This window comes from Aythya ferina, assembly GCF_964211825.1.
Source record: "Aythya ferina genome assembly, chromosome: 17".
NCBI classification, from domain to species: domain Eukaryota; kingdom Metazoa; phylum Chordata; class Aves; order Anseriformes; family Anatidae; genus Aythya; species Aythya ferina.
The window spans coordinates 8,599,382-8,626,741 of NC_140316.1; the positions used below are offsets into that span (position 1 = coordinate 8,599,382).

Sequence of the window (27,360 nt, forward strand, 5' to 3'; positions counted from 1 at the left end):
TATGAATGCATTTAAGTCTGTTCTGGTAACGACTTCAAACATTTTTGAGATAATTTTAAAATTCATACTACTATGCTATGTCACTCTGATCATTATTCCTAAAAAACTTCCTCAGTTTGTTCCATTATACTTGTTAATACAAACAAGCTGCAAGATCACAGACATTACTTTCCATGAATATGTATCAATTAACATCCAATTAAGACAACTGCTCGCTGTTCCTTTTCAATCATAAGGAAAGGCAGCAAAAAAAAAATCCACAAAGGTCATTTGTATTCACTGACTCCCTGTAGTATGTATTAGCATTCTGCTCCGCTAGCCTGACTGCTTTCATTGAAATAAAAAGTTGCTGTCCTAATGATTTACACTCCAGTTTTCTTCTTTTGTGCATTTTCCACTCTGCTTCCCCCCCAGAAAATAGCTCCTTTTCTGTAGTCTGAATTTGTTACTAAGAAGTATTGCTGACATGCTCTTTGGTCCAAACCATCAGTACAGTAATTCTCATTTGAAATTATCTTTTCCTGAAACTCTGTATCTCAATATTTGGTTAAAAAGGCTGCTGGTTTCATCTCCTTGCTTTTCTTACAGTTCTTTTTTATCCTACATGCAGATTTAGTTAAAGCAGCATTGTACAAACACTCAAGGTGAATGGGTAGCATTTTCATTGTTAAAAGGTCATACAGCGACAGTCGAGGAATATCCAGGCTTATACAACAGAATAATATAAAAAAAGTTATCGCTTACTCTTGATTTCCAGATATAAGGTATGTTGGATATATTTCTGCATATCACGTCATTTGGCTACTGCATATTTTAGAAAGCACTAGAAGATGCAAGTCTACATCTCAAAAATCAGTTTCCCTATTTTTTCTCAAGCAAACTTCTCCACAGCCATTGTAGTTCACATCATACTTCACTTCTTAAATTATATAAGGCATATAGGATTTGTGACTTAATTTCTACAATGAATAGAATAAACTTTATTAGATGTGCTGCAGGATCACCACCGGGATTACAATGTAAAGAATGTGTGGTATTACACAAAATGACAGGCAAACTTCATTTGAACATGTATTCAGACAACAAATGCTCTCAAGAAACAAGTGACCATTGCCTGCACAACAGTATGCAAACACATTTCTCATGAGCTTGCTAAGAACCTCTGATTAGGCACTGAACAAGCTAAATTTCTGATATTCATAAAACAGAATAACCAAAACCCAAATGTGTAAATTTATCATTTACTGTGTGGATTGGGTTTACATGGCAAGGTTTGGTAGCAGGGGGGCTGAGGAGCAACCTCTGTGAGAAGAGCCCAGGAGCTGCCCCACATTAGATAAGAGCCAGTCCCAGCCAGTTCCAAAAGGGATCTGCTAATGGCCAGAGTGGAGCCATAGAGCAATGCTTCTGTGCCTCTGTGAGAGCAGATTTAAGAAAGGAAAAGGAAAAACAAACAAACAAACAAAAAACCTGCTGTGCAATAGCACTAAGATAGAAAGAAGTAAGAAAATATAGAGAGAAACAACCCTACAGGCACCAAGGGTAGTGCAGAAGGGGGGCAGAAGTTCCTCTGTAGCCCATGGAGAGGCCCCTGGTGGAGCAGGCTGTCCCCATGCAGCCCATGGGTCCCACATGGAGCAGATCTCCATGCTGCAGCTCCTCCATGGGTGGAGGAGCCCCCAGTGGAGCAGGTGGATGTGTCCTGGAGGAGGCTGCAGTCCATGGAGAATCCCCGCCCGAGCAAGCCCCAAGCCAGAGCTGCTGCCTGTGGAGAAGAGGCCATGCAGGAGCAGGAGGTCTCAGGGGAGCTGCAGCCTGTGGGGGACCCATGCTGGAGCAGTCTGCTTCTGAAGGATCAGCCCAATTGTCCAGACCCATACGGGAGCAGTTGTTGAAGAGCTGCTGCCTGTGGGAAACCTACATAGGACCAGTTAGGGAAGGATGGCATCCCTGGGAGGGACCCCACGTTGGAGCAGGGGCAGAGAACGACTGTGAAGGAGCAGCAGATGAAGTGTTATGAACTGGCTGTAATCCCCATTCCCTGTTCCCCTGCACCACATGTGGAAAGGAGGTAGGATAGTGTGGATGGGAGGATGTTTTTGGTTTGCTTTTAGTTTCTCACTGCTCTAATCTGTTAGTGATAGGCAGTAAGTTACATTAATCTCCCTATGTTCAGTCTGTTTTGTCTGTGATGGTAAATGGTGAGTGATCTCCCTGTCCTTATCTCAACCCTCAAGCTCTTTTCATTTTATTTTCTCCCCCTCTTCCTTTGAGGAAGAAGATTGAGAGAGAAGTATAGTGGAACTTTGCTAGCCATCAGTGTGAAGGCACCACACTGTGCTGTCAATGTAAAAAGTAAATATAAATTTACTTGTGCAGTAACACAAAATTAAGTCTTCTTTTGCTTTGTGTTCCACCTACATTTCAATAGTGATGGAAAATCAGTGGACAGGAATAGATCCCACTCAGGCATTTGAAATTACATGAAGCAAGTATTGCATACAACTGAAAACTAAGTTTATGGAACTAGAAAAACACGGAGGAGTTGGAGATGCTTTAACAGGTATAGATTTTCTTACTTGTCAGCACACCAAGTTCTGCTTGGGATATTAAAATAGAGTTGAGGTCTGTCTATTTTCTGCATCAGCAGTAAAAAAACATTCTGTGGGCCAAATTAGATGTTTAGGAAGTTGCCCAACATTCCTGTCCTCTGTGGGTGTGGTACAGGTACAACTGATAAGGACTTAACAGACAATTCTGCTGATAATGTCCATAAAGGAATAAGAACTTCTCTGTCCTTTTAGCTGTGTTTTTTTGTTATTTTTTTTAAATCACTCAGAAAACATAACATCAAAATACATTAGGATCAAATCTATTCACATCATTAAAAGTCTGCATTTAACATAATTTTGCAGATTACATTACCATTAAACATCCAGCTGAAGGTGAATCTGCATTTATGATTATGTGAAGCATGTGTCTTGAGTTAAAAGTAGGCTACACAAATCACTTCATCTATTATAGGAAACAACTGCACTCACCCAGAGTGATGGACTGGATCTCTTAAAGTCTTTCCCTGGAGCTTCTGATTTAGTGGCCCAATTTTGAAAAAGAATCAGAGAAAGAGACATCACTGAAATCTAGAATAACAACTCAAGTATTTACTTACCTGAGACACCTGAGTTCCAGTCACAATTGTTCCAGTGATAATCTTACATCCACAATTTGATTTTTTCCTATTTCCTATCAGAGTAATCATCATCTACCTGATACCCATCAGAGCTGTGGACTTACGACAATGCTTGCATGCCCTGAGTGCTAGGCATCATACAAGTTTTCAAGCTAACATCCCTGAAAGCGTAAGATAATGGTAATAAGACTGAAAATAAAGAATGTAAATACAAGTGGTTAAAGAAAAAAACCCTATGTGTTAAAAAAAAAGCAATTTTCATTCACACTCTGCCATCCATGCCAAATTAAAAGCTATATATTTATGCAGTAAGTTTAGTTCAGATACATTGCACTGTTTCTGATTCCAATTTACTTGACGGAGATGCAGTGAGGTCAAATGATTTGTACAAAGGTACACAGAGCACTTCTCAGCAGGAGTTAGGATCACCGTCTTGATATCCCCACTCCCAATTTCTGACCTCCATATAGAGCACTCACCACAATGCTATAATGCTCAGAAACAGGGAGCAGAAGGTGCAGGAAGCGTGGAGAGGCCATCTACTTTTCTCCTTCTGGTATGAACTAATCACATCCAGCTGCAGTTTGTACCACTTGTCCTACATGGAGCTGCTTTAGCACACAGCAAAGCCACCTTGGAAAAGCATTGTTTTTCTTGCCACTGAATCCTTCAGATTCAGTACTCCTCATCAAGAGCTCAAAACACCAGGTTCTGCAAAAACAGCCCTGTATTGTCCATTCATATGCTGAAGAAGTTGTAGGTATAAAATCTCTATAATTATATAATTAGAAGCTCACTCAGTCTATTTAATTGCAGAGAATTTCAACGATGTGGAAAAGCTCAGTTGATCCTAAACATCTCTACATTGGTCAAGGTATGCAAAAATACTACGTAGCTCCTACTGACATTTCAAAATGTTTCCCAGCAAGTAACAAACCAAGGCCCCCTCAGGTTAACCTACTAGCAAAATGACACTCAATTCCTTTGAACTATAAATTATAATGAGAAGAATGGTTCAGTTAGCTTCACCCAAATGCCTGGCAAATCAGTTGCATCAAACTTAAAAATCAAGCCTTTTCATATCACGGGTGATGGTAAACTTCATCCTACAAAACGTTTTAAGTATTTTTTTTATCCTACTCATTCAAAATTAAAGGATGTAAAACATCCTAAAACAAGCTGCAAGCACCTGCAAATCACAAATCAAGAAGAAACTGACATCTGACAGCTTTTCATCAAAAGAACTTTAACTTGACTTCAAAGAGACAATGCCACTAATAGTTAGCAATGAAGGCAGACAAACATAATTAACACTGCATTTACAGCAAAACCAAGCCAGCCTTTACTAAAATGGCTCATTCAACATTTGAAGTATGCAACATTTATTATTTTGCTTATGGTTTATCACCTTTTCAGTCAAATTTATAAAGTGAAAATTCACAAATTAACAAAATAAATGAAAAATAACTGGATTAAAATAAGGATAAAAGGGAAGAATGTGAAATTTAACATTATAATGAGTAAGTAGTATACAGCTTAGTAAAAATGTTTATAGTATAAATATTTCAAAATGTTTACATTGTATAAACACTACATTGTGAAAAGTAAAGTTGTGATTCCTCTGGAGTAGCACATGCCAAGAAGCTACTTTTCTCTAACTTCCTTGATTTCTGTACCATTACAATCTCAAACAATCTTTAACATATCATGAAGATACAATATCACGTGTTCTCTTGACTGGCAGACTTCCTTGGATTTAACCAATTAAATTAAGTTTCCATATAAATGTCTGTCTTGTTGCTGCTTGCTTTGATTCAACTATTTTTATCTAGTGAATGTTCTTCAAAGGCTCAAAGTCTACAAACGTGGTAAACACTCATGTAAGGTGTACCCTGCTGGGGCTGGCAGCAGCAATTTGTCAATTTTATTTGCAGCAGGCTGTAACTAAACCTTGCCAGATGTAAATCACCTTTTTGTACTACTGCTTGCTGTTTCAGTTGCAAATGATTCTTGTTTCTTAGATTAATACTCACATCAAGAAAGCTAGAAGGTTCCAGGAAAATGTAGAAAACTCCAGAGTCACCTACTGCAAGACTTAAACGGTTTAGCAATTACTTAAGCTAATACTTAGCAAATACAGTGAATAGTTTCTGTAGGCAAGTTTGGAGTGCAATCAAAATGTATGATTGAAACAGAACAGCATATTGAAGGCTCGGTCTCATCAACTTAAGGAGCAGCTGTAGTGACAATGCTGAAACACAGGTGTCAACGCAGCATAAGTGCATTTAAAAGTATGAGTACCTAAACTGGAAACCACTCTTTGCTAAAGACTACACCCAATAGGCTTCATTGTTTTGTTTTGTTTTTTAATGGGACTATAAGAAATGCCCTGCAGAGACAGCTTACTGCATCTCTGACAGTGGTTATAGAAGATACATTCTAGGAAAAGCAAGCATGCCCAACCAATTTTTATGGTCAACCCCCTAAATCAAATAATGGTTGTTGTTCAAACAGTTGGCTGAAGGCTATATAGGATCCCAGATTTATGTCTGATTAAAACATCCCCATTCCCATCAACTAAGGAGCACAAGAGTTTGTTCCTACCAAGTCAGCATCTTCCTGAGACTCAAGTTGGAATATTCTGAATGAGTCTCTGCATGTATTTCTGTTTGTAGTGAGAATATCTACCATTATATTTTCCACCACAGTGGACACCTTTGCTTATTTCTGACTACTTTGATTACCAGATCTTGGCACAATACTGTTTTATGCAAAAAAAAACTGCAAAGAAATAGCAAACACCTTTATAATGAACACTTAAACAACGTAGAATTATCAACAGGGCTATCAATCATTCTTCATGCACCAGAGTCAAAATTTTGAGTATACACAACAGCACATAGAGAGAAAATTATGAGCCATCTTTCCCTAAGCTGTTAGTACAGTTGATTATTTTGTCTCTAATCCAACTGCTGCCACTGCAGAACCAACAATTCTTTTAGTCTTGACTGGTCCATTTCTGTGTGCTCTGGATTCCCTTACCTTGACTGAGCTAAAGCTTTATTAAGAGTCCTCAGCTCCTTTCCTGTTTCTCTAAATGAGGTGAGTCTCTTCACTGATTCCGGTGGGTCAGACTGAAAGTGATAAAGTTGATAATTAGCATTAGGGTATTAATAAGAGCTCAGCAGAGATAAGATATGTGCAGTCTCAGAGTTCAGCTTTAATCACTAAACATTGTCTGAGATGGTCAGAAAATATCTGGGACAGCATTAGGACACTTCATAAGCACGTAAAAAAACTTTATATGATATGTCTGGGTAGACACGTGCATTTCAACAGCTTTTAACTCATTGGCTGACTTTGGATTTAACAGAAGCCTTACAAGCAGTTAAGGACCTGTGAGACTCATTAAACTATCAGACAAGAAGAGACTGTTCAATTGCCTAGACTAAGGGAATGACTGCTGTGACTGCTTATGCAAACTACAAGAAGTATACATGAGAGAGAAATACTTTAGCAGTTCCAGTCCAAGAAGATTTTCAGACTCAAAACAAGGAGATAGGCATTTTTAAACAAACACACACAAACAAAGCAAAAAGATGAAAGCAATATGAAAAGTTCCACAGATGTGGCTGCTTTTGGAGCATAGAACATAATGGTTTCTTATTTATTTTTAAAAGGAGTATATACACAAGGTCAGCAATTTCACACAAGGGAATTAAAATCATCAACTTAGTACATTGTTCAAATGCATGCAACATGTTTTCTTCTGAACATCTCTGAGATAAAAGTTTACATTTGTTGTTGAACTAGCCATGGCTTAGAAGTATCCTTGGGGCTTCCAGAGAACAGCTGCATCAGTTTTATAGAATGATGATCACATGCTGTGTGCATACAGTGCTTTTGCATGTGTTAGTTAAGCTAATAAAATATGCAGCTGAGGCAGCATTCAATGTGCAAGGAGTGCATGGCTGAATTGCCATATACTGGGAAGAGTAATATTGGCATGCACAACCTGAGGGGCAGCCTAAGCTATTCCTTTGGGCAGTTTTGTGCATCTTGTAAGTTGTCCTAGGGTGCCCATAAAAATAAATTCCCAGTAAAGGAAATAAAGATGACCAACACCCCTTTCACCGACAGGTTTTTGAGATATAAGGATGTGCAATACTGACCTACGTCCTTCAAAAAACAAAATGCTTAAACAGTCATTCTGAATACGTTAGTCATTTCTGTGCTAAACTGTTGTATAGTTTGAAGGTTGGCCTTCCAGAGTTGATGAATGGAATAACTAGCAACACTAAAGTGAATTTTCTGAATAGTATTTTTTTTTTACCAAATTACACTATAAACTTATCTCACTCATTAGCGATCTTTTTACTAGATAAAACCTATGATATGTCCATCAGCCAGCAAAAAGGCCGGTTCCTTTTATACAGTAAGGCTTTAAGCCTTGAACACAGTAAACACTTATGTATATATTTTAAATATGATGTCTGTCTGTTGGCCTCTTTAACTTAATCCCGAATCAAAGCTTCAACAGTAATTAAACTATGTAGTCTTACCTTCGGATTGAAAGAGTACTCATTAGTAGGAACCTTAGCTACTTCTTTGCATGGTCTTTCCCGCCCATCTTTTTTTGCTGGTTCCTAAAATATTAACAAAAACATGTAACCATATTTGAAGTGCTCATTAGCCATACAGTAGCTGGTCACCATTTTCAAAATTAAATGGTGCAAATAAGTTGTCCTACGGGGAGGCAAACTAAAACAAATGTAATGGCTAGTCTTATGTAGAAACACTTAAAATGTCACTGAGTAAATCTGGCACACAGAGAGGTTCTCATGTGAAGCACCTATGGAAAACCTACTGCGCAAAGTGCATACACGCTTTCTAAATTACTGTGCTTGAATGTTTAAAAAAAAAAAAACACTTTTCTTATGGAAGATTTATCTACTGCGTCTAACATAAAAAGAAAATCCAATTTCCAAAACAGGAATAGGAAATTACTTACCAGTAATTGTTCTTCCCTGAAGATAGATACCACGCTAGATCACTATTCTTGGGTCTGTGCTTTCACCCCCAAGGATGGCACAGACTCATGAAAAGCCCTGAAGTCAAACACAAGCCCATTTTTAGTTCTCCTTCAACCAGTAGGTTATTCAAGTGGAAGGAAGACAGATTCCCTCCTATTAATATTTATATACATAGGTATATATGCAGGTAGATTAATAAAAGATTTTAGATCACTCAGCAGTGTATGGTGCTCAGGCTAAAAGGATATGAAAATAGAAATTCCTTCCTGGAGTAGTTTCAGATCAAAGAGCTCATTTATTGATTCCAAGCAAAGCAAAGCTGGAGGCCCTAGAAAGCCACAGCCATATAGCTTGGGCAGAGCTGATGTACAACGAAGTCTGAAAGTCTCTGCACAGCAAATTCAGAGCTGTGGATGAAATACTTGCTACACTGTATAGCTTTTGCACAACAGTGCAAAGCCTGGAAATACTTAAGTGTTTTAAAAATCCCTAAGAGCACAGCACTTTGCTTAGAATCTTGACTTGGGAAGGCACAAACTGCTTTCCAAATCTATGTTCCAATGTAACATTTCAGCAGAACAAAGGTTGAAGGTGTACGGAGCAGTATTCTTCACCCCCTAGAAAACTGCTAACACCAGCATTCTAATGTAATCACTGAGGCAGCCCATAAACAAAAGACATAAACAAAAAAAAAAAATTAAGCAGCAAAGGTACTAAAAGCAAAGTAGCTGGAATAGAAATAAGATTTTCTGCAGCATGTAAAGATGAACTAATAAAATGTCAAAGACAAGTGTCCAAAGGCTTTGCTATTTCATGCAATTGGGGAGCACTTAAACAAGATTGGTCAGCAGGAGCAGGGACAGATGGCAAATTGACAGGGATTGGGAGTACAAATCTTAGAGGGACCCTGATACATCCAAGAGCTGCCTCCGTGTGTGAAGAAAAGCTCATTCACACACTGAATGAGAAAGGAATCATTTTACAGCCTGAGCAGGCACCCGTATTTCACCCCATCAGAGGAAATTACTGGAAATAAGTATGCAGTCAGTGAAGAGAGTCTTAAATTTTATTTTTCCTAAAACTCAGTGCAACTATTTATGATTATATGCCATAATCAATACATTTTGTCTGAATAGTCCCATGTCTTTATTTGTGAAAACAGACTTTCAAAAGTTGACTGGATCTCAGAAATCTGTTGCCAAACAAAACACAGTATTTGTGGTTTTGATTTTTTATTTTCAGCATAAAAAACTATATTCATAACTGTATGTATATTAATGCACACAAACAATATCTGAAACATAATGCTAAACGATGTAACTATTATTTTTCGCTGATCCACCCTTCTAAACTTCAGAGTACTCTTCACAGTAGAAAGGTGCCAGATGGATGGGTAAATGACTTCCTAGGTGAAACAAGCCTTCAGAGAACCTGGCCTGGAACCAATTTCATTTCAAAATGTGAAAGGTTTTCATCCTCCTCCCCCCATCCAACATTTTAATATTTTGAACAACATTTAATTTACATTAGGGCACACATCATTTTGAGATTACAATGGAAAAAATAGCTCCAATAAATTCTCAGTCTTTTGACACAGTAGCAGAGGAGAACAAAGGTTGAACTACTTTCATCTGGCTTTCTCCTCTGTACTTGCAATCTACAATGCTAACCACCAACCTTATCTGAGCATCATCCCATAGTATAATAAGCAACAAAACCCAAAATTGTAAGCTCATGTGAGTTCTCATCTTCTTTGCTACAGGAATAGCATGCAGACTGATGCTGGTGGTGGTTTTTCTTGTTACTGTTTTGTTTTATAATTGCAAACATTTAATCTGTATTTAAAGAGAAAGCTATTAGAAACCTGATTTGGACTTGGAGCAGAAGCATCTTAGGCTTCAGAAACAGCCAAATTTCCAGTCTGATTTGTTCCTGAAACTATTTTTTTTCTCCCAGCAGAAGCAGCAATATGTTGGCCATGGCCAGCTACCATTGTTTTTACAGCTGGCAATACCCTGAATGACGTGATTAAAATCGATTTAAAAAATCTCTCAGAATAACTCATTACTCCAAAGACTTCAATGGTTTAGAGGTACGTTGACCACCAGTACTGACTCAGAATCCATTTAGCCACATTCTTTGCAAATGTGCAATGCCGTAGAGCACTGGGAGAAAAGTTTTTTTCAAAGAGAACTTTCAGAGATTCCTGGATACAATGGGAAAAAATAAATTTGTGATCAACGTTTTACAGGATGCAATGTTATCCTGCATCCCACCTCTGGTCAGGCAGCTCTGCCAGTTCATGAGGAAAGGCAAGAGAAAAGAGCTGTAAGCCTACCTAACCTTTGCACAGTTTGACAGGAAGGAAGGGGAGGGAGGTATCACATATGCTACCCTTCCACCCAGGTACTGATAATGTGATTCAATCAGCCTTATCACAGAAAACAGAAGGAAATAGCTTCCTTTCCTACAACGATATCTTTCATTATGTCGTGTACTGAAAAGGTGCAACCTGAGCTTAAAGCAGTAACAGTACATAATGATAGAACAGGAGAATTCCATCTTCATAATTTGTAGTGCAGATATAAAAGACTGAGATAATGCTGCCAAGTCTAATTTGTTAGGCTCAACAATATGTTATCATGACAACCTGAACAATCTTAGTGCAGAAACAGTGAACAGGCTTGGAGGTCCCCCTCTGCCCCCCCACTTTTTTTTTTTTTTTTTAAAGTGTTTCCAACTTAAGGAGACTGTTATCCTAGTTCATCTAATTTGCTTTTAAGCTATCAAAGGTTTGTTTCAGTGATCATTTCCTGCTTTCTTTATAGTGAAGTAACAGAATAAGATACAACTCCGTATGTAAGAAAGAACGGCAATTTAAACAGATACAAAAAAAAAAATCATACGGTAATATAGGAAATGTGGTCCTAAGTGAGATCACTTGAGGAAATTAATCCAAAAGTTTCCCTGAAAATGTTTGAAGTCCTTTTTCTTGAGATCACACCCAGCAGCTCTCAGTAAAATGAACTACAGAGATAGTGCAGCAGGTGGAGCTCGATGCCATCTGGTTCCCTATAAACTGCTCCTGCGGACCTGGAGGCAGCCCCTTCCAGAGCTATCGCAGGTGGCACACACAAAGGTCTGGCATTCCTCCTTACTGGCTTCGGCTGCTCTTTGCACGTCCTCTTCAGCTTCAGGAAGAAGATTGAAAGTTCCAAGTATTTTTGGATGAATAAATTCTTTTCAATAACTTGTTTCAATCACAAGCCACCACCTCCAGACACTAGATTTCATCCTAACAATTCCCAGACACTTCCACTTTCTATTTTAAATTCTGCAGAATAGAATTTCCTCAGCTGACATTTCCTTCCTTTTAATAAACACGCTTCCCATTTCATACACTTATCTTTGCAGATGTCATTCTGTAAATTTTGAAAACTTCCAATTTTGTTTTCCAAATCCTGTTGTGGAAAAATGAGTTGGTGATCTGCATGTCATCTACAGATGGGAGAGCTGAGGTACACCAAGCTTGCCTTCAGTTTGTGTTCATTTATTTATTTATTTTACTTAGGCTTGTGAAAGAACTTCTTTCCTTGACAATTCATGAAGCTTTTTTCCACTCTGGTCAACCCATTTGGTTGGTATGCTATTGTGAAAAATAGATTTGACACACCTATTGCGCTCTTCTTTCTAATATCGCTTGAATAGGAGCATTATGATTACATTTGCAAAAGGTGACTGTGTTTTGATGAAAATAAATCAGCACAGCTTCATCACAAGCCACCCATTTAGTCATCCAGATGCAAGCCCAACCTGGTGAAATGTATTTTTAATTTTACAAAAACATTTAGAAAGCTCTCGTGAAGCACTCCATACAGAGATGATTACTGCTATTCTGCAGGTAGCATTCTAAATGTTGATTTTTAAAGCACGCATTCTAGCCAAGTACTCAGGGTATGCATTTTTTTTTCTGCTTCTGCTGCTGCTCAATACTGACCCTTTTTGCCCTTTCACTAGAATGTGGGAACATGGAACAGACATCAGGGCCAAAAGAGAATTTTAAATTAAATACAAGAGACTCCTAAGCAAAGGACTTCAGTAAGAATATTCTGCAGAAAATTAAGTCTGCTCTAGGAGTAATGTTATTTTAGTGCTCCAGCTTAAGCTATGCCACAACTAAATCCGCAGATGCAAATATATCTCAGCCTCAAACACAAGACACCTGATTTGTTAGGGTTGTGCTGTACCATATCAATAATTCAAAGCACTCTGCAGCTGAGAATCTCTGCTGCCAAGGGGAGCACTTGTTAAGTGCTATTACAGCAGCTTCCATTCCTTGGTCTCTGGTCAGAAATGATCCCACTATCGAAGGAGGAGGGTACTCATCCCTCTGTTTCACCATAGTATTAATGAGGGAGGGAGCTCCAGTTCCGTCCACTCTCCTTCTATGCTCCAACGAACATATTACTGTCAATAAAGACATTTCAGCTGCCTCCTTCCTTTTTCCTGATAAGTGAGAGAAAGGTTGTTTACCAGTAAAGGTGTAAGAATGAAATTTAGAGTAAGTAGACTCAATTTCATCTCTATCAAACTTCCTCTGACATCCTAAATAAAACATTTAACACTTTCCATCAGCCACTAAGAGCTTTCCCCTCCCCTATCTCCCCATGTGTTTTTTTTTTTTTTGTTGTTGTTGTTTTTTGTTTTTTGTTTTTTTTTAAATGAATTTTGGTACAAGCACCTCAGCTCACTAGGCCTCTGTTCCCCATATCCAAAAATGGGGAAAACAACATTTCTTATTCATTAACTTTTATGAACTATTCAACTATTATAGCGGTGGAAAGCATACGTACAGAAAGACCATTGCTTTCATACCAAAACAGAACCACAGGATCTTTTGGGTTGAAACGGACCCCTAAGGTCCACCTAGTTCTAACCCCCTGCCTTATAGCTTATTATTGTTTATTCCATCACTTTGCCTCAGCTTATTCTCAGGGAGTTTCTCTGGGAAATCCTCTTTGCATTTTATTTTCTCCAAAGAATATTTACTTAATTCTGATAAGGGATAAATTATGTAAAATAATTGGATCAAATTAATCTCGACTGTAATGCCATTGTTGCCATTGTATTTACCCCCCAGTTGCTTTTAGCCCCTTAGGCAACTACATTATTTGACCTGCCATCTTTACAGTCTATGTAAAACCATTTCATTATAGGATGATCTGAAAACTCCATGATCTAAAGGTTTTGAATTGTGTCCTTACAAGTAAACATAAAAGAAAACTGCTCCTATACAACATGTCTCTTTATGCCTCATATTTCTGCCATTTACCTGGTCTCTGGGCAACATGTCAATAATTTAGGTTTATGCAGCTCTCCCAAAGCCTTTTATTTATATTTTTGGTGGCATACTGTTAATCAAAATAATAGTTAGCCTTCACTACTGTTTTCTAGATATTTACTTCTACTCAATTTAGAATTACAAATGTTGTCCCCAGATCTGCTTACAGAAAACCAAATATCCTAAAAAGCTTTTGGATTGCCAGAAAGTCTGTTGTATTAGAAATTAATGTAAACAGTATTTAACTGAGAAAATAAAACCCTCATGTACCACAATAATGCTCATTTCCTTCTTGCATTTAGTAGTTTAAAATAACTTACAAAGTGCTGAAGAGATCCACTTAGTAACAAAGGAAACTCAAAAAAACAGAAACCCTTATTAACATCTCTAAAAAATTAGCTTCTTAGTTCTGCTAGTCTAACACATGATTTCTTATTGGAATGCTATGCTAAAAACATGAAAGTTCATGAACCGAGGCAGGAGTACATAATAAAATTAACAGATCAATATCTTCTACAGCACAGAGTCACTATTCAATCCAAAAGCAACAAACAAAATAAAGAACATGCCATTCTGTTTTATTTCATAGTGAAAACAAAGTTAATTTGAGAATGAGTTGGGGGAACACACAGCTGGTAAGCAGAGTTACCAGCCCCAGGAAATTCAGGGAAATGTAATTGAGAACGAATTATCTCTTTAATTACTTTTGACCAAATCAATAAGAGCCACAGAATAGAAAGCACAATGACTGCCACCTGGTAGAGGACAAAACAAAAACTGAAAGTTACTACAAAGCTCGGTCATGTTAAGACCAAAGAACTTTTCTCTTACAGGAAGAAAGAAAGAGGGTTAAGGATATTGGTTCAATAAATAAGCAGTGCATACAAAAGTTAATAATTGATCCTGGCCAACACACGCTGTTCTCAGCTGTGAAGACTGTTAACACTTTACTTGAATTTTAAACTGTCCAGTCACCACTTCAGGATTAGCAAAACAAAAAGCACCACCTGTTTCTTTCTGAACTTCTGCAGTTTCTCCCACACTTTCTTTTTATCTACTAAACAGCAACGTAGGAATTATTTGCTGTTGCAGTTTAAGGCATAGCGCTTATTCTTGTACTTGTATTAATAAACAGACCAAGATCCTACATCTCCTTTGGCTTTGTACCACAGACGAGTAGCAACAGTCACACCTGGAGGTCACAGACGTGTAGCCAAACACAGCTGGCTTTCAGCACAATGGACTATCTGCAAGCAAGGCAGAGATGGAGGGACCACAAGGGCTACTCTGGCATCCAAGAGCAGTGAAGACTCCAGAACCTGTTTACCTGTAGTACCTGCAGGGTCCCCATTACTACAGCAATTTACCACCTAAAGTATTAATGGTCGCAATATGCTGGTCAGTATATACGTCAGTCTGTATATATCACAGAATCACAGAATCACAGAATTTTCTAGGTTGGAAGAGACCTCAAGGTCATCGAGTCCAACCTCCAACCTAACGCTAACAGCCCTCCACTAAACCATATCCCTAAGCTCTACATCTAAGCGTCTTTTGAAGACTTCCAGGGATGGTGACTCCACCACTTCCCTGGGCAGCCTGTTCCAATGCCTCACAACCCTTTCTGTAAAGAAGTTCTTCCTAACATCTAACCTAAAACTCCCCTGGCTCAACTTAAGCCCATTCCCCCTCGTCCTGTCACCAGGCACGTGGGAGAACAGGCCAACCCCCACCTCTCTACAGCCTCCTTTAAGGTATCTGTAAAGAGCAATAAGGTCACCCCTGAGCCTCCTCTTCTCCAGGCTGAACAAGCCCAGCTCCCTCAGCCGCTCCTCGTAGGACTTGTTCTCCAGGCCCCTCACCAGCTTCGTCGCCCTTCTCTGCACCCGCTCAAGCACCTCGATGTCCTTCTTGTAGCGAGGGGCCCAAAACTGAACACAGTACTCGAGGTGCGGCCTCACCAGAGCTGAGTACAGGGGGACGATCACCTCCCTAGCCCTGCTGGTCACGCTATATGAAGGATGAAGGTACAACCAGGTAAGTGACTTGTCCCTGGTCACACAGAATACACACACAAAGGGCATGGAATTGAAAGCAGGTCTCTGAAGCTCAAAAACTCACCTCTTGACTTGAGCTAGAAGTCTAACTCCACAGTCTGACTCAATCTTTCAGCACATCTGACTATCACTGAAGAAAACTAAAGGAGGCAGATTTCTGAATATCTCCTTTTTTCTCAACCAGGTTTTAATTTAATATGCCACAACTGTTGATCACGTGGATGCTGAACATCAAATTAAAGTGAATACCAGGTGTACTGTTAGCACCTCGCTCTCTTCCCTTTTCTCTGTGCCCTCCACCACTCCTCATGGACCTTAAGGTCTTCAGTTTCAAGCAGTTCCTTTAAAAGTCTTGGCATTCATATGTGAGCAGGACAGTGTAGTTACTCCATGAGTTTACAGAGTAAAAGAAATTGTATTTTGACATGACCTTTCCCCTCCCCCCCCCCCCCCCCCCCCCCCAGCCTTCTAGTCAGGAGTTACTTTAACTGGCAACAGCAAAAGACTGCAAAATGCTAAACTGGCACCAGAAACTGAGACAAAGTAAAGCAATGTACAACAATCTTCACGCTGCCCTGTGCTGACTGAAAGGCTTAAAAGAATGTTTCACAGAAGTGCAGTTAGAATGAATAAAAACAGTGGCTCTACAAACAAACAAAAAGGTAAAGGCAGCTTTGGATGATGGAGATACCTCACCTGTTTTTAAATAGCGAGCTGTCCTTTTGAGCTGTAGCATTTCCCTAGCAGTAACTGAATTCTTCTTCCCCTCCTGCCCAGCTTACACCTTAAAACTATATACAGAGTAAGTCCTTCACTCAGGGGGTAATACATCATTCCACTTTGCCAATGCCAATTTAATGTGTAATCCTTACACATTGGACAGAAGAGGCAGGGCAGTGATGAAGGAACAATCCAGCAAATAAAGTGCATGAAGATTTGGGCCTTTTCTTCTCAAAGGCCACAGTCGTGTTAGCAAGAATTTCAGAATAATTCTTAATTCAATATTACAGCACTTTCTTCCCCCGTGGCAATATATGTCATGTTTTTGAATAGGTCTGATTCAAGGCAGACATACCAAAACAGTTGATTTGCTTTTTCAGTGAAACAGACCTGACTTCTACTAAAAGAACCATCACTGGCCCAGAAAAATCTTCAGCACAATGAGCTACTTCCTATATCATTGCCAGACCTACCATGGAAAAAATTCAACTGACAATGTCTTACAGACATACACTGAGATACGTTATACAGCCTGAGGTAAAAGAAACTCACTTCAGAGTCTTTCAAGTTGCTGTAGCCCATTTAGAGAACAAAGATTTGGGGCCAAAAGCAGTACTATTACTGCATCTATTCCTCCTGAAATACATTCTCTGAGAAACAGTGGGAACAAACATGCAACACGCCTACCGGTTTAGTCAATAAATAGCAAATCTCATTCTGTACAGACTTAATTGAGCATTTTTCATAATATCTACATTCATTTCAAACTCCAGCAACAGAGGAAAACACATTATAGTACAATATGACAAACTTTATAGCACAATTTGCTCAAACAACAGCTGGCCCAGTATGTCAGAAGGAAAGAAGGAAAGAGTTGGCTGTGATTTCTGAAGCATGTTGTTTCAAACAAGCAAGATATTAGAACTTCCTTGATCTTAAGAAAGAAGTTTTTTTTTTTTTGTAGTAGGTATGAAGACACAAAAACCATTGAGAGAATGAGCAACTAATTATCCTGAAGCTGGCCTGTGGAAGGAATTGGGGATGCATAAGCAAGCCCAGCTTTGCCTCATACAGAGTTCAGAATTATCAGTTTTATGTGGCTGATTTTACTGATGTCTTAGGAAAACCTGATAGCTTACATTCATAAGGTTTATTAGAATTCGGTTCCTGTAAATGAGTAAAAATGTTAAGGAGGAAATTTTTCCAAGCCCTTTCTTGTACTTTGAGTCAAATTACTAGCTGCTAGGCTCCTGATTATGGCAGCCAGCTGTGTGTCCACCTAGCACTTATTTCTGGAATGGCCCAATCTGAAGGTATATATATGTATATTTAAAAAACAGTATACATTCCCTATGTTACTTAAATTGTCCAATACTAATTGCACTACTACAGAGGTACACTCAAACAAGATAGGAGAATTGTCTAGGATCAGTGCATACGGGGCAAACAGGGCAGCCGTTTGGGACACACCGGCCTCCTGCAGCAGCCACAGGGGGGTTCCTGGACTTCCAACTTGGCACTCTGTCATGCCACCGGGGTTGATTCCTCTTTTGAACAGTTCCTATGTAGATAAAGTCTGAAAGCTTTCTAATGTGAATGATGACTTCGAATCCTCAGAAGGGAGTAAGGTGTAATCTCTGGGCAGCCTGATGCCAACATGGCTCACGCCCCGCCTATTAGACTGAGGTGATTTGCAGAAACTGCTCCTAAAAGAGGATGGGCAGGACCAGTGGGAGGTTGGAACAGCAACAACATGGAAAAACACGTCTGTTGCATAAAGTGTCTTTAGCTTCCAGAGCTCTATGCCACTCATTACTCACAAATAGCATCTACAAAACTTTAAACTCTGCAGTCAAACATTTATTTTGATAGCACAACTAGCAACTTTGGGGAAAAGTGGTCACCGATGTCTGTAATCTTGAGCTTTTCGGGGGGAAAAAGAAAAAAAACATTATATCCAGTTCAGGGAGAGGGATGGTTGGGGGGATTCTTCTCTCTGCCCCCCCCCCCCCAGACAGAGAAGACTCACTGACTAGGAAATATAAAACCCTACAAAGGGTAGAGAAGTTTAGCAACAATAATTCTCTTCTGCCATCACAGCGCTTTGTAGTAGTATTAAAAGGGATGCAGATTGCTAGCTATGCCAGGAAAGATAATATTCTAATGCACAAATTCCTATTACAGATTCTCTCCTCTAAGAATTCAGACACGTTAATCAGAATCTCTAAACTGACTGACAAATGCGACATTGGTTGGTGTTACTCTGCATGCGGTGCTATACCTAATTTCAGGATATGACCTTTCATATGGGGTAGGCAGACAATGAGAATAATATAGTATGATCATTATGGAGTTTATCTATCATTTTAATTTTGAAAGACAAAACAATTTGAAAAAACTTCTGTATTTATTTTGCACACTGTCTAATCTTTTGGATATTCCAAATCATACTTTAAAAACTCAGATGATTGAGTTGGTATAATGAGAAATTTAATGACCTGTAAAATGAACAGAGCACATCTGCCAGCCCTAAAAAAGTCATCTTTTCTCCACATGCACACCACAATATGGGACTGACAGTTCCAGTCTATTTTTCCAAGCAGCCACTCTTGTTACTTCCTTAAAATAAATATGAATTTTAAAAAGCTGACATATCTCTTCACAGTTTTCCAGTGTTTTCAACTTCAAGAAGGAACATTCAAAGAGTATTCACTGGTTACGACATACACGGACATTCTACCCACCTAAACTGAAAACAAATTTTACAAGGAAAAAGATAAGCAACTTCTGAACCATTGGTAATTTCACTCAAGTCTATGTTTTTTAAGGGTCATACTCTGCTGAAATAAAGTTCCTGACCAAGTTTACATTTTGACAGGGATAAATACAGTCCATACCGTGACAGCAGCACGAAGGGTACCCACAGTCCAGCTGGCACCAACTTTGTCCGTGACAAACACGGACCACATCAAGAAAAGAATTATTGGCTATGATTTTTTCCAAGATCAGAGTACCCTTTAGTTCTGAGACAAAGCCCCAAGTGCTCTTGATAGCTACATTAAGGTCCTAGCAAACAGCTCTGCATGGGTTTTAGGCACAATATACTGAACAAAAAAAGGGATTTTTAGTAACTCATACTAAAACACTAGCAAGCACGCACACCTCACTTATATCTGGCTGACTCATCACATGAAGCTAACTAGCATTCTTTCAAAGATTTGACTACATTATCTGCTAATAAGCCCTATACTATTTTATCTGTGACTTAAAAGAAAAAAAAAAAAACGATTAATATTTAGGAACTACTCTACAATTCTGATAAAAGAAATTCAATACAAATTGATAACATTTGACACAAATAAGGGAGTAAGCCACAGCTAAGCCACAAAAACTTGACTTTCCAGAGGACAGCTATTTTCAGAAACATTTTGTGATAGCCATGCCAGCTGCACACACAGACTGCATTGCATCTGTGGCCCATTCTCCTTAAGCACTGTCTTTGTTTTGATTTCCTATTTTGTATTCCATTAGTTTTAAGGCTGTATGTCATTCTGCCATTAAATCACTGTTTTCAAGCAATAGTGTCTTCTAGTTGACCTCAGAGCAAGACAGGACAAAGACTTCCATTCATACAATTTGCCAGTACAGCCAATAGGTGATGGAAAGCCTTGCTATAGAGCCCGTATCTTATGTAGCCAACTCATTCTGACTTCCCAATTACTGCCACGCACCAATTCAGACCTCAGACACCTCATGTAAGTGATACAAGCTAACAGTATTTGATGAGAACAGCTAGAAATGAAATACCCAAAAGGAGAAAAAGTTACAGACAGTATTTTACCAGAAGCAACTTGTTTAAAACAGAAAGATTCAAACGCTTCTGATGAGCTAAATGAAATGGCAAGGTGCCTATTTAGAAAACAATTTTTTTTTCTAATTTTTTTTATTTTTTTTTTAGAATCTGCATTCACTAAAAGATGAACTAAACTTACTGTCAAGCAAGGGTGATTTCTGAATGTCAGACAGCAAAGTTGAATGAATTCAGTACTTCCAAGCCTTTAGAAAAAAGCCAGGAGGAAAAGAAAAAAAAAAAAAGCTTTGTTCTGACGAATCTGGAAATGGATCATTAGGATACAGCCAGGGTGTAATTTTTCATTTTTCACGGATTAACATCATTGTTTGCAGTGCAGGCTGTTGCATAGTGACACAAGCCTATATAGGGTGACAAGAAACACACCCAAACAATTTCAAGAACACAGCAGTGCCTCGGATAGGAGCTTAAAGTCAGTTTATTTTACAGAAATCCACCTCTGAGCTTCGCCAATGAACAATGGCAGCATTTCTCAGGGCAGAGCTCGCGGGTGAAGTGCCTGAGAACCCTCCAGCGACGATACAGCTGTCTGCATGGAGGATTCAGCTCCCTGAACTGTGATGAGCAATTTGTCTCACAGCTTTGATCTGCTGTCAGTTTAGCAGATACTGACCCCAAGAATTCATTTCTAACATTTCAGGGGAACCTAACCAAAAAAAAATTGAAGCAGCGTGTGGTATACCTGTAGTTAACCTATCACCTGCTGATAGTGGTAAAAGAAAAAATAAACGTGCTTCTGTTATATGACAAAGGCTTTCAGTTTCTTGAATGCTTAAGTATTTGAGCCCAACACATAAAGCATCAACAAGGTAAAGCAGCATAAAGGTCAGCACTGAAGTAAATACATTAAGGATGAAGGATTGCAGTGCAAGGACTGCTCTAACAAGTGAGGAACCACACAATTTCATCCCCCCAGAAGCTCCACAGGCATTAGCTCAAGGCCAAAGACACAGCAAAGCGCACTCATCGGGATGAGAAAGGGCCAGAGACTTCAGTGGGCTCTGTAATTTACTGTAACCTACCTTTAATTGCAGCACAGAAAACATTACAAAAAACAAACAAACAAACACACGCCAGTTTTGCAGTCTCTTTAGTGCAGAGATGTAGACTGTTACCTGGAGCCCAATGCAACATAGCAAGAATTTGCCTTTTATGAGTTAAAAGGTAAAAATAATCCTTAATGTTAAAATTAGTAATGGATGGAGTGTACAAATGAGTGATTAAAATTAACATCACAACTGCTTCATGAAGCACCTTTTGACCCATAAATGAAATTGTGTGGGTGTGAATGAAGTCAGACCATAGTCTGGCAGTGTTTCACCTGAGGAATTGTGCCTTACTCCACGATTAACCCACAGAGGTTGATAGGTAGAGAGATGAAATATCTGAGGATTGTACACCAACAGGGACTTCAGAATCCTTCTTTCATAATGCTCAGATTAGCACAGAGGCCATGAAAATCTTTTAGCTGTAAGTCATTGAGGAATTATGTCAAAACTGGTCTTAATACATTAGAGAGGACAAAAAACAGTGTTCCAAAACAGTACCCCAAACAAATTCAATGCCCAGTTTCCACACAAAGTAACTTTTTTCCAACCAAAAGCATCCACAATAACATTACAGCTCCTACCTCTTTTCCCTGTATCCTGCTTTTGAGCTCTTATGTAAAGTGTGACAGTTATATAGCTACCCAATTAACTTCGCTATTGTCCCCTAAAAACACTCTCCATCTTTGCTCTCCTTTTGTGCAAATGGCATAACGTTAATTTAATGGAAAGGCCACATTATACTACAAGGAGTGTAGTGACATTACATTATGTCCTCCCCCTGCTTACCATCCTCCCCCCATTGCTTCTGTGCATTTAACACTTCCCACGGACATCACATGAATAATGAGAAGTGACTCTAGCCACACACAGGGCTGCTTTCTACTGCTTGTAATTTAAGACATCATCCTACAGTCTCAAGGAAAGCAAAATACCATCGATCTGATTTTGTACACAAAAGGTTGTCCTTTGTAAGTAAAATTCAAGCTTTAAATCCTATAATTTCCCCCTCACTACTGACCACCTTCATTTGCTTTGCCTGCAGGAGAAAGCCCAATTTCAGAACTCACTTCAACATTTCCACATTCTCATCAACTTACCCCAAAGTTGTTTCTCTTTGTTATGAGAAGGATACTTTCTCCTCTGCTCTTCTTCCATGCAGAATCTGGGGAGAATTAGCATGCTGTCCTGGCGAAACTTGTTTAAACTGTTGTCTGCCCATCTGAGTTTGCCTTCCCTTTTTCTACTGGATACATTATTCTTCATGACTCTATCCTAAACACTCAGGTAGTACTGCTCTGCCAGCCATGGCTAGCCACAGCCTGCTGACATGGCCCCTACATTCTGCAAAACGTTTTTGGCATCATTTAGGATGTGCAACTGATCTCTATATACACGTCCTTCCTACAAACAACCACAACCCAACCTATCCACAAACTTAGTCCTACACTACTACATAGTTCTTATTTCCTTTTTTTTTTTTTTTAAATGTGGCTATAAAAATTTCCACATTGTTCATGCTCCCCCTCCCCTAATTAAATAACTACTTCCTACTAGTGATCACATGCACAGAGAGGTTCTTAAAAAATGCCACATACAAAAAAGAGCACAGCTTTTCCTATCTAAAATGTTTTCTTACTTTCCCAGTATGCATTTCTGACATAGCTCCACTGAACATGGCATTAGGGAAATCCTCCACTGCCCAGTAAGATCAGCATTAACACTCCTTTGTGCTCTCAGAGCAATACAGAGGAACATAAACCAGAAACTCATCCATGAATTACAAACAGTGTTAACCTTAGTGTCCACCGCAAGTTCTAAACAGAACAAATTGCACCCACAAACAGTGACAACCATTTATTTCTTACATGGCACTTCTAGTCAAATCTCAAAGTGTTTTATGAAACATCTTTTTCCCCATTCTCACCCCAAAATAACCATTTGACCAAGTGCTTCCAGATAGCAAAGGACACTTAATTGGCCACACTTGTGGGGAGCACAAGATTCTTCAAATGGGATGAAGAGTCTATTCCTTTCATTCTGTAACTTACAGAGTATTTGTATGCACTATTTAGGAGAAGCAGACATTAAACACACTAAAAAACTTCATGTTTTGAATATTTACAGGGAAACATCACCTTTCAAACTCACTTCTCTCCTGCCCGAGGCACAGTATTGCAGATCGATTCCCAAAGCTAGGTGAGCAATGCAATTTGCTAAAATGACAACTGAAATGTAATCACACAAGTGTAATGCACCATGACTGTACCAGCAGCCTGGCATTTGGCAAGTTTACTAAAACCTTAATAACAATGCATTATTACATTTGCTATGCTTCCCCTAATTCATTATGGAAGCAGCCTTTAGGAATAGAAATTGAACTTTTGAAACTGATTAGACTGTTTTGCATTTAATAGCACAGAAATTGTGTGGACCACGCGGGTTAGCTGCTATTCCAGAGATATGTCAAACTCATTCAGCAATCATAAAGCTTTTATTTCTATCGCACACAGCATTCTCCGGTAGTTCAGCTCAGGTCAGGAGTACCACCTAAAATCTAATATTCATGTCATAAAGTAAAGCCAAATTAAAAAAATATCAGTTTTGGAAACATATTGCCCTGATCTCCAGTCTCACTTGTATCACCATTTTTGTGTTTCACACTCTAAGAGATAAAACAAGGAGTCCTGTGAGAACAAGCAAGAGCTCAGGATCAGAGAATTCTTCACTGTAGTACCACCTTCACAGTTTTCTATATGCAATTAGCTAAGATAAATCACTTCTATGATTTTGTTGAAATTTTACACTGTCTGAATAAGAAGTTCCAAGATATTTCTGAAGCTTCGTCTAAACCTAATCTAAATCTATCATAACTAAGTTTTCTCTTTTTATTTAATTTCATTTGTTTTTAATAAAAAAAGACTAAAGCACAGCATTTCCTAGATGCATATATGAGACCTGGGTTCATCAAATGACCACAGATTGGTTACCCAATTCAGAAAGCATTAGGAATGCCACCGAATCCGTGTGGTCTGGCCAGACCAGCTTCCCTATTCTGGGGATACTGGTAAGACAACCACCACTAATGTTTTCCTGCTCTTCCCAGAGCGATAAGGAATTATGACTGACCTTCACATGGCTGGCAGCAAAAAGGTTCCCTGCATTCTAAATTCTGCCTTGCAATACTTTTTTTCAGTCTTCTGGGAAGTGAGGTATTAGATTGGAAACTGACAGATCTTTAACTGGAGCAGTAACAAATAACATCAGTGTAATTTCTCTCTTGAAAGAAATTGCTCCATTTTCTTCTCCAGTTTCCAGCTTAAAACCTTTCATTGCTGATGCTGTTGTCAGTCTTATCTAGTGATCTATTTACGTAAAGCACACAATTACAGTATAGATTTTTATGACAAGTACAGAGCAGGTTTTGACATTAATAACACTGAAGATTTTGTGGACTTGGATTGTTTTTAGGGCTTGGTCAGGAAAGCCAACTTTCTCCCATGTAAAAAGTCAACAAGTCACCGCAGAGGTTTTACAAATTAATTTGTCATAGCAATTAAGGGAAAGAAGCTATATAAACATGATAAAAGATGACTAACATCACCATGCATTGTTACATTAAAGAATAAGAAAAAAGACCTTTAACACGTTGCTCTGAACACTTAAAAAAAAAAAAAATCAAAAATACTGTCTGGAAAGCTACACTCTTTGACTGTTAACGAATCAGCGCTGTCTGCAATGCATGCCCGACCTTTGAGAACGGGGGGAAAAAACATCTCAAACAAAACTAACTTGCAATTATTTGTAAGGGAAGCTTGAAAGGTTCCATCACGCTATGTAGGCACAGACACCTACTGACAACGCAGAACCAGGCAGCCACTCCCTCCCAGGCCAGGGAATTTTGATAGGCAAGAACTTAAAAACTGTCGGGAAGCTGCTTGGTGTAGCTGCTCTGGTTAAAATGCATGGCCCATTCAACTTCTCAGGATACTTCTCCACTTGCTGAGCTTCCCCCCTCCCTCTGTGGTACCACTAGAAGTTTGGAAGGGGGTTACTTTGTTCCATCAGGCTGCATGGGAAAGAAATTCTTTCACTGCATGGACCCAGCTTTACTTAGAACTTGTATTGTAAGACAGATGCTGTACTCCCTGTGTGACCACAGGACAGCAGAGTTTCCAATGCAACAGTCAGAACTTTCAAATACCACGCTTCAGCTGTCAAATTTACTTAATACAGACACAAAAAGCATCAATGAACATATCGCTTTTCTAAACACGTTTGTCGTCATCATGTATATGTACAGAAAGGATTTTAAACATGCAATTACTACATATCCAATGTCCACATCATTTTGTGTTACTACCCCAGCATACTTGTTATGCAAACGTTTTTAGCTCTTAAGATCTTATTTTTGATAATACCAGCTTACAAAGTGTAATCTGCTGGCAGATATTAGCATACCCAAGTCCCATTGAACCCACAGGCCTTTTATCATCTTCTTGCAGTTTACAAAAAAATTTATTCACCACTGCAAATCATCAGCTGTAGTTCTTGCTGAGGAAAACATTAACTCAGAAAGCAGAAATGAGTACAAATGCAATAATTAAGGAGAGCATGTTTTTTAACACTATGAATGTTATGCTCTCAGACACCTGTAATTAGACACATCCAGTAGACCTACAATCTTCTCAAGGTGTTCTGAATAGCAGAGACTGCTGGGGTGGGTGGTAATGGGGGTAAAAAACCCATAACCTGTGTTTTTGCTATATACAAAGTATTTTTCAAATAGGCAGTAGGAATACATTGTTTGTTTGGTTTAGTATCTTTGAAAAATCACACTTAAATAGGTATCTGCAGAGTAGCTTCAGTAGGGAGACTTGGTGTATGAACAGCATGAAATTAAGGGTTTTCCCCAGTCTGTCCTGATGGAGGGAAGCCAGAAACTGGTCAGATTCAGTACCAAGAAAGCATTTAGATTTTCTAACACAGTAACCAATCCCCTCTAGGGGAAAATAAAATAGTTAGCCTGATATTTCAAGACTGTCTAGGGCTTTTAGCCACGTTCTCCGCAAAAAGGAAGGATGTGCAATTATATCCCCCAACAGCTTCAGCTTCATTCATCTAAAGCACAAATCACACAACTACACATTTAGTGGCGTAACTGGTACACTAAGCCTAACCCTAATTATGACCCTAAAATACATGTACGGCGCTACTTTCTCCCATCAGAAAGTGCTCCCCACAGAAGCCTTTGGGTACACCTCAACTCCCTTTGGGAGCCTTTACTCACACAACACAACAGCACCTTCTCTCCTGTTCCTGCCTACCCTAAATAACAACCATGCTGCTTCTGTAGCAGCTGCCAGAGAGTATCCCTTAGGCACCCCATTAGAAGGAGTAGGCTCAAAGTCGCAGGGACCGAATGTGCAGATTGTGGGCTGTAGAGCCAGGAGTTACTCCTCTCTGTGCACAGAGACCACGAGGACAACTGCTCTCTACCCGAAGGAGCACAGAAAACTCAGGTTGCTCCAGATGTCCTTGCATGAAGCAATGGCAGAATGGAAAGAAAATGGCACAATGCTCCAGTCTCATCTCAAGGATCAGCAGCTTGGTCCTTGTCCTTGGGGTTTAACGATTCCAGCTGCATTTAAAAGCAACTTGAGATAGAAAAAGACCCAGGGAGTTCACAGGTATGTAGTACCATGGAGACCAGGAGAAAATAACAATGTTCACAAACACAGGCACTCCGAGCTAATCCTGTCAGACCTTCCAGAAACTTAAATATGGACACAAAATAAAAAAGAAAATAATTAATCCACCACCACCAAAGCCATCCGTACCTATGTGAATTGTCTCACAAACACGTTACTCTTCATACCCTTCTTATGCTCAACTTTGAGCTTTATGCCCTCCCCTTAACCACCACCATTTCTCATCCCTGCCTTACACCCTATTAATCCTCATGCCCTCAGCACGATTCCTCTCCTTCAAGGACCTCTCAAGATGGATCTCGTACCTTGCCCCGAGTATTCTCCTTTAAGTATGCTCATTATCCTACACTTTCCTTTTCATTCATTAATCTGCTATCATCTTTGCTCCATT

General features: G+C 39.1%; 1 protein-coding gene across 2 annotated transcripts in view; it reads right to left on the reverse strand.

Annotated features, from left to right (window-relative positions):
- The window catches only part of CCDC60 (coiled-coil domain containing 60), a 59,181-nt gene that overhangs the window by 30,828 nt on the left and 993 nt on the right, over window positions 1-27,360 (reverse strand). For both annotated transcript variants that reach the window (XM_084538963.1, XM_084538962.1), the window contains exons 2-3: window positions 7,753-7,836; window positions 6,233-6,324 (exon numbers count right to left, since the gene is read on the reverse strand). In XM_084538963.1, the coding sequence (XP_084395089.1) occupies window positions 6,233-6,324; window positions 7,753-7,836 (176 nt within the window). The remainder of the gene's footprint in view (window positions 1-6,232; window positions 6,325-7,752; window positions 7,837-27,360) is intronic.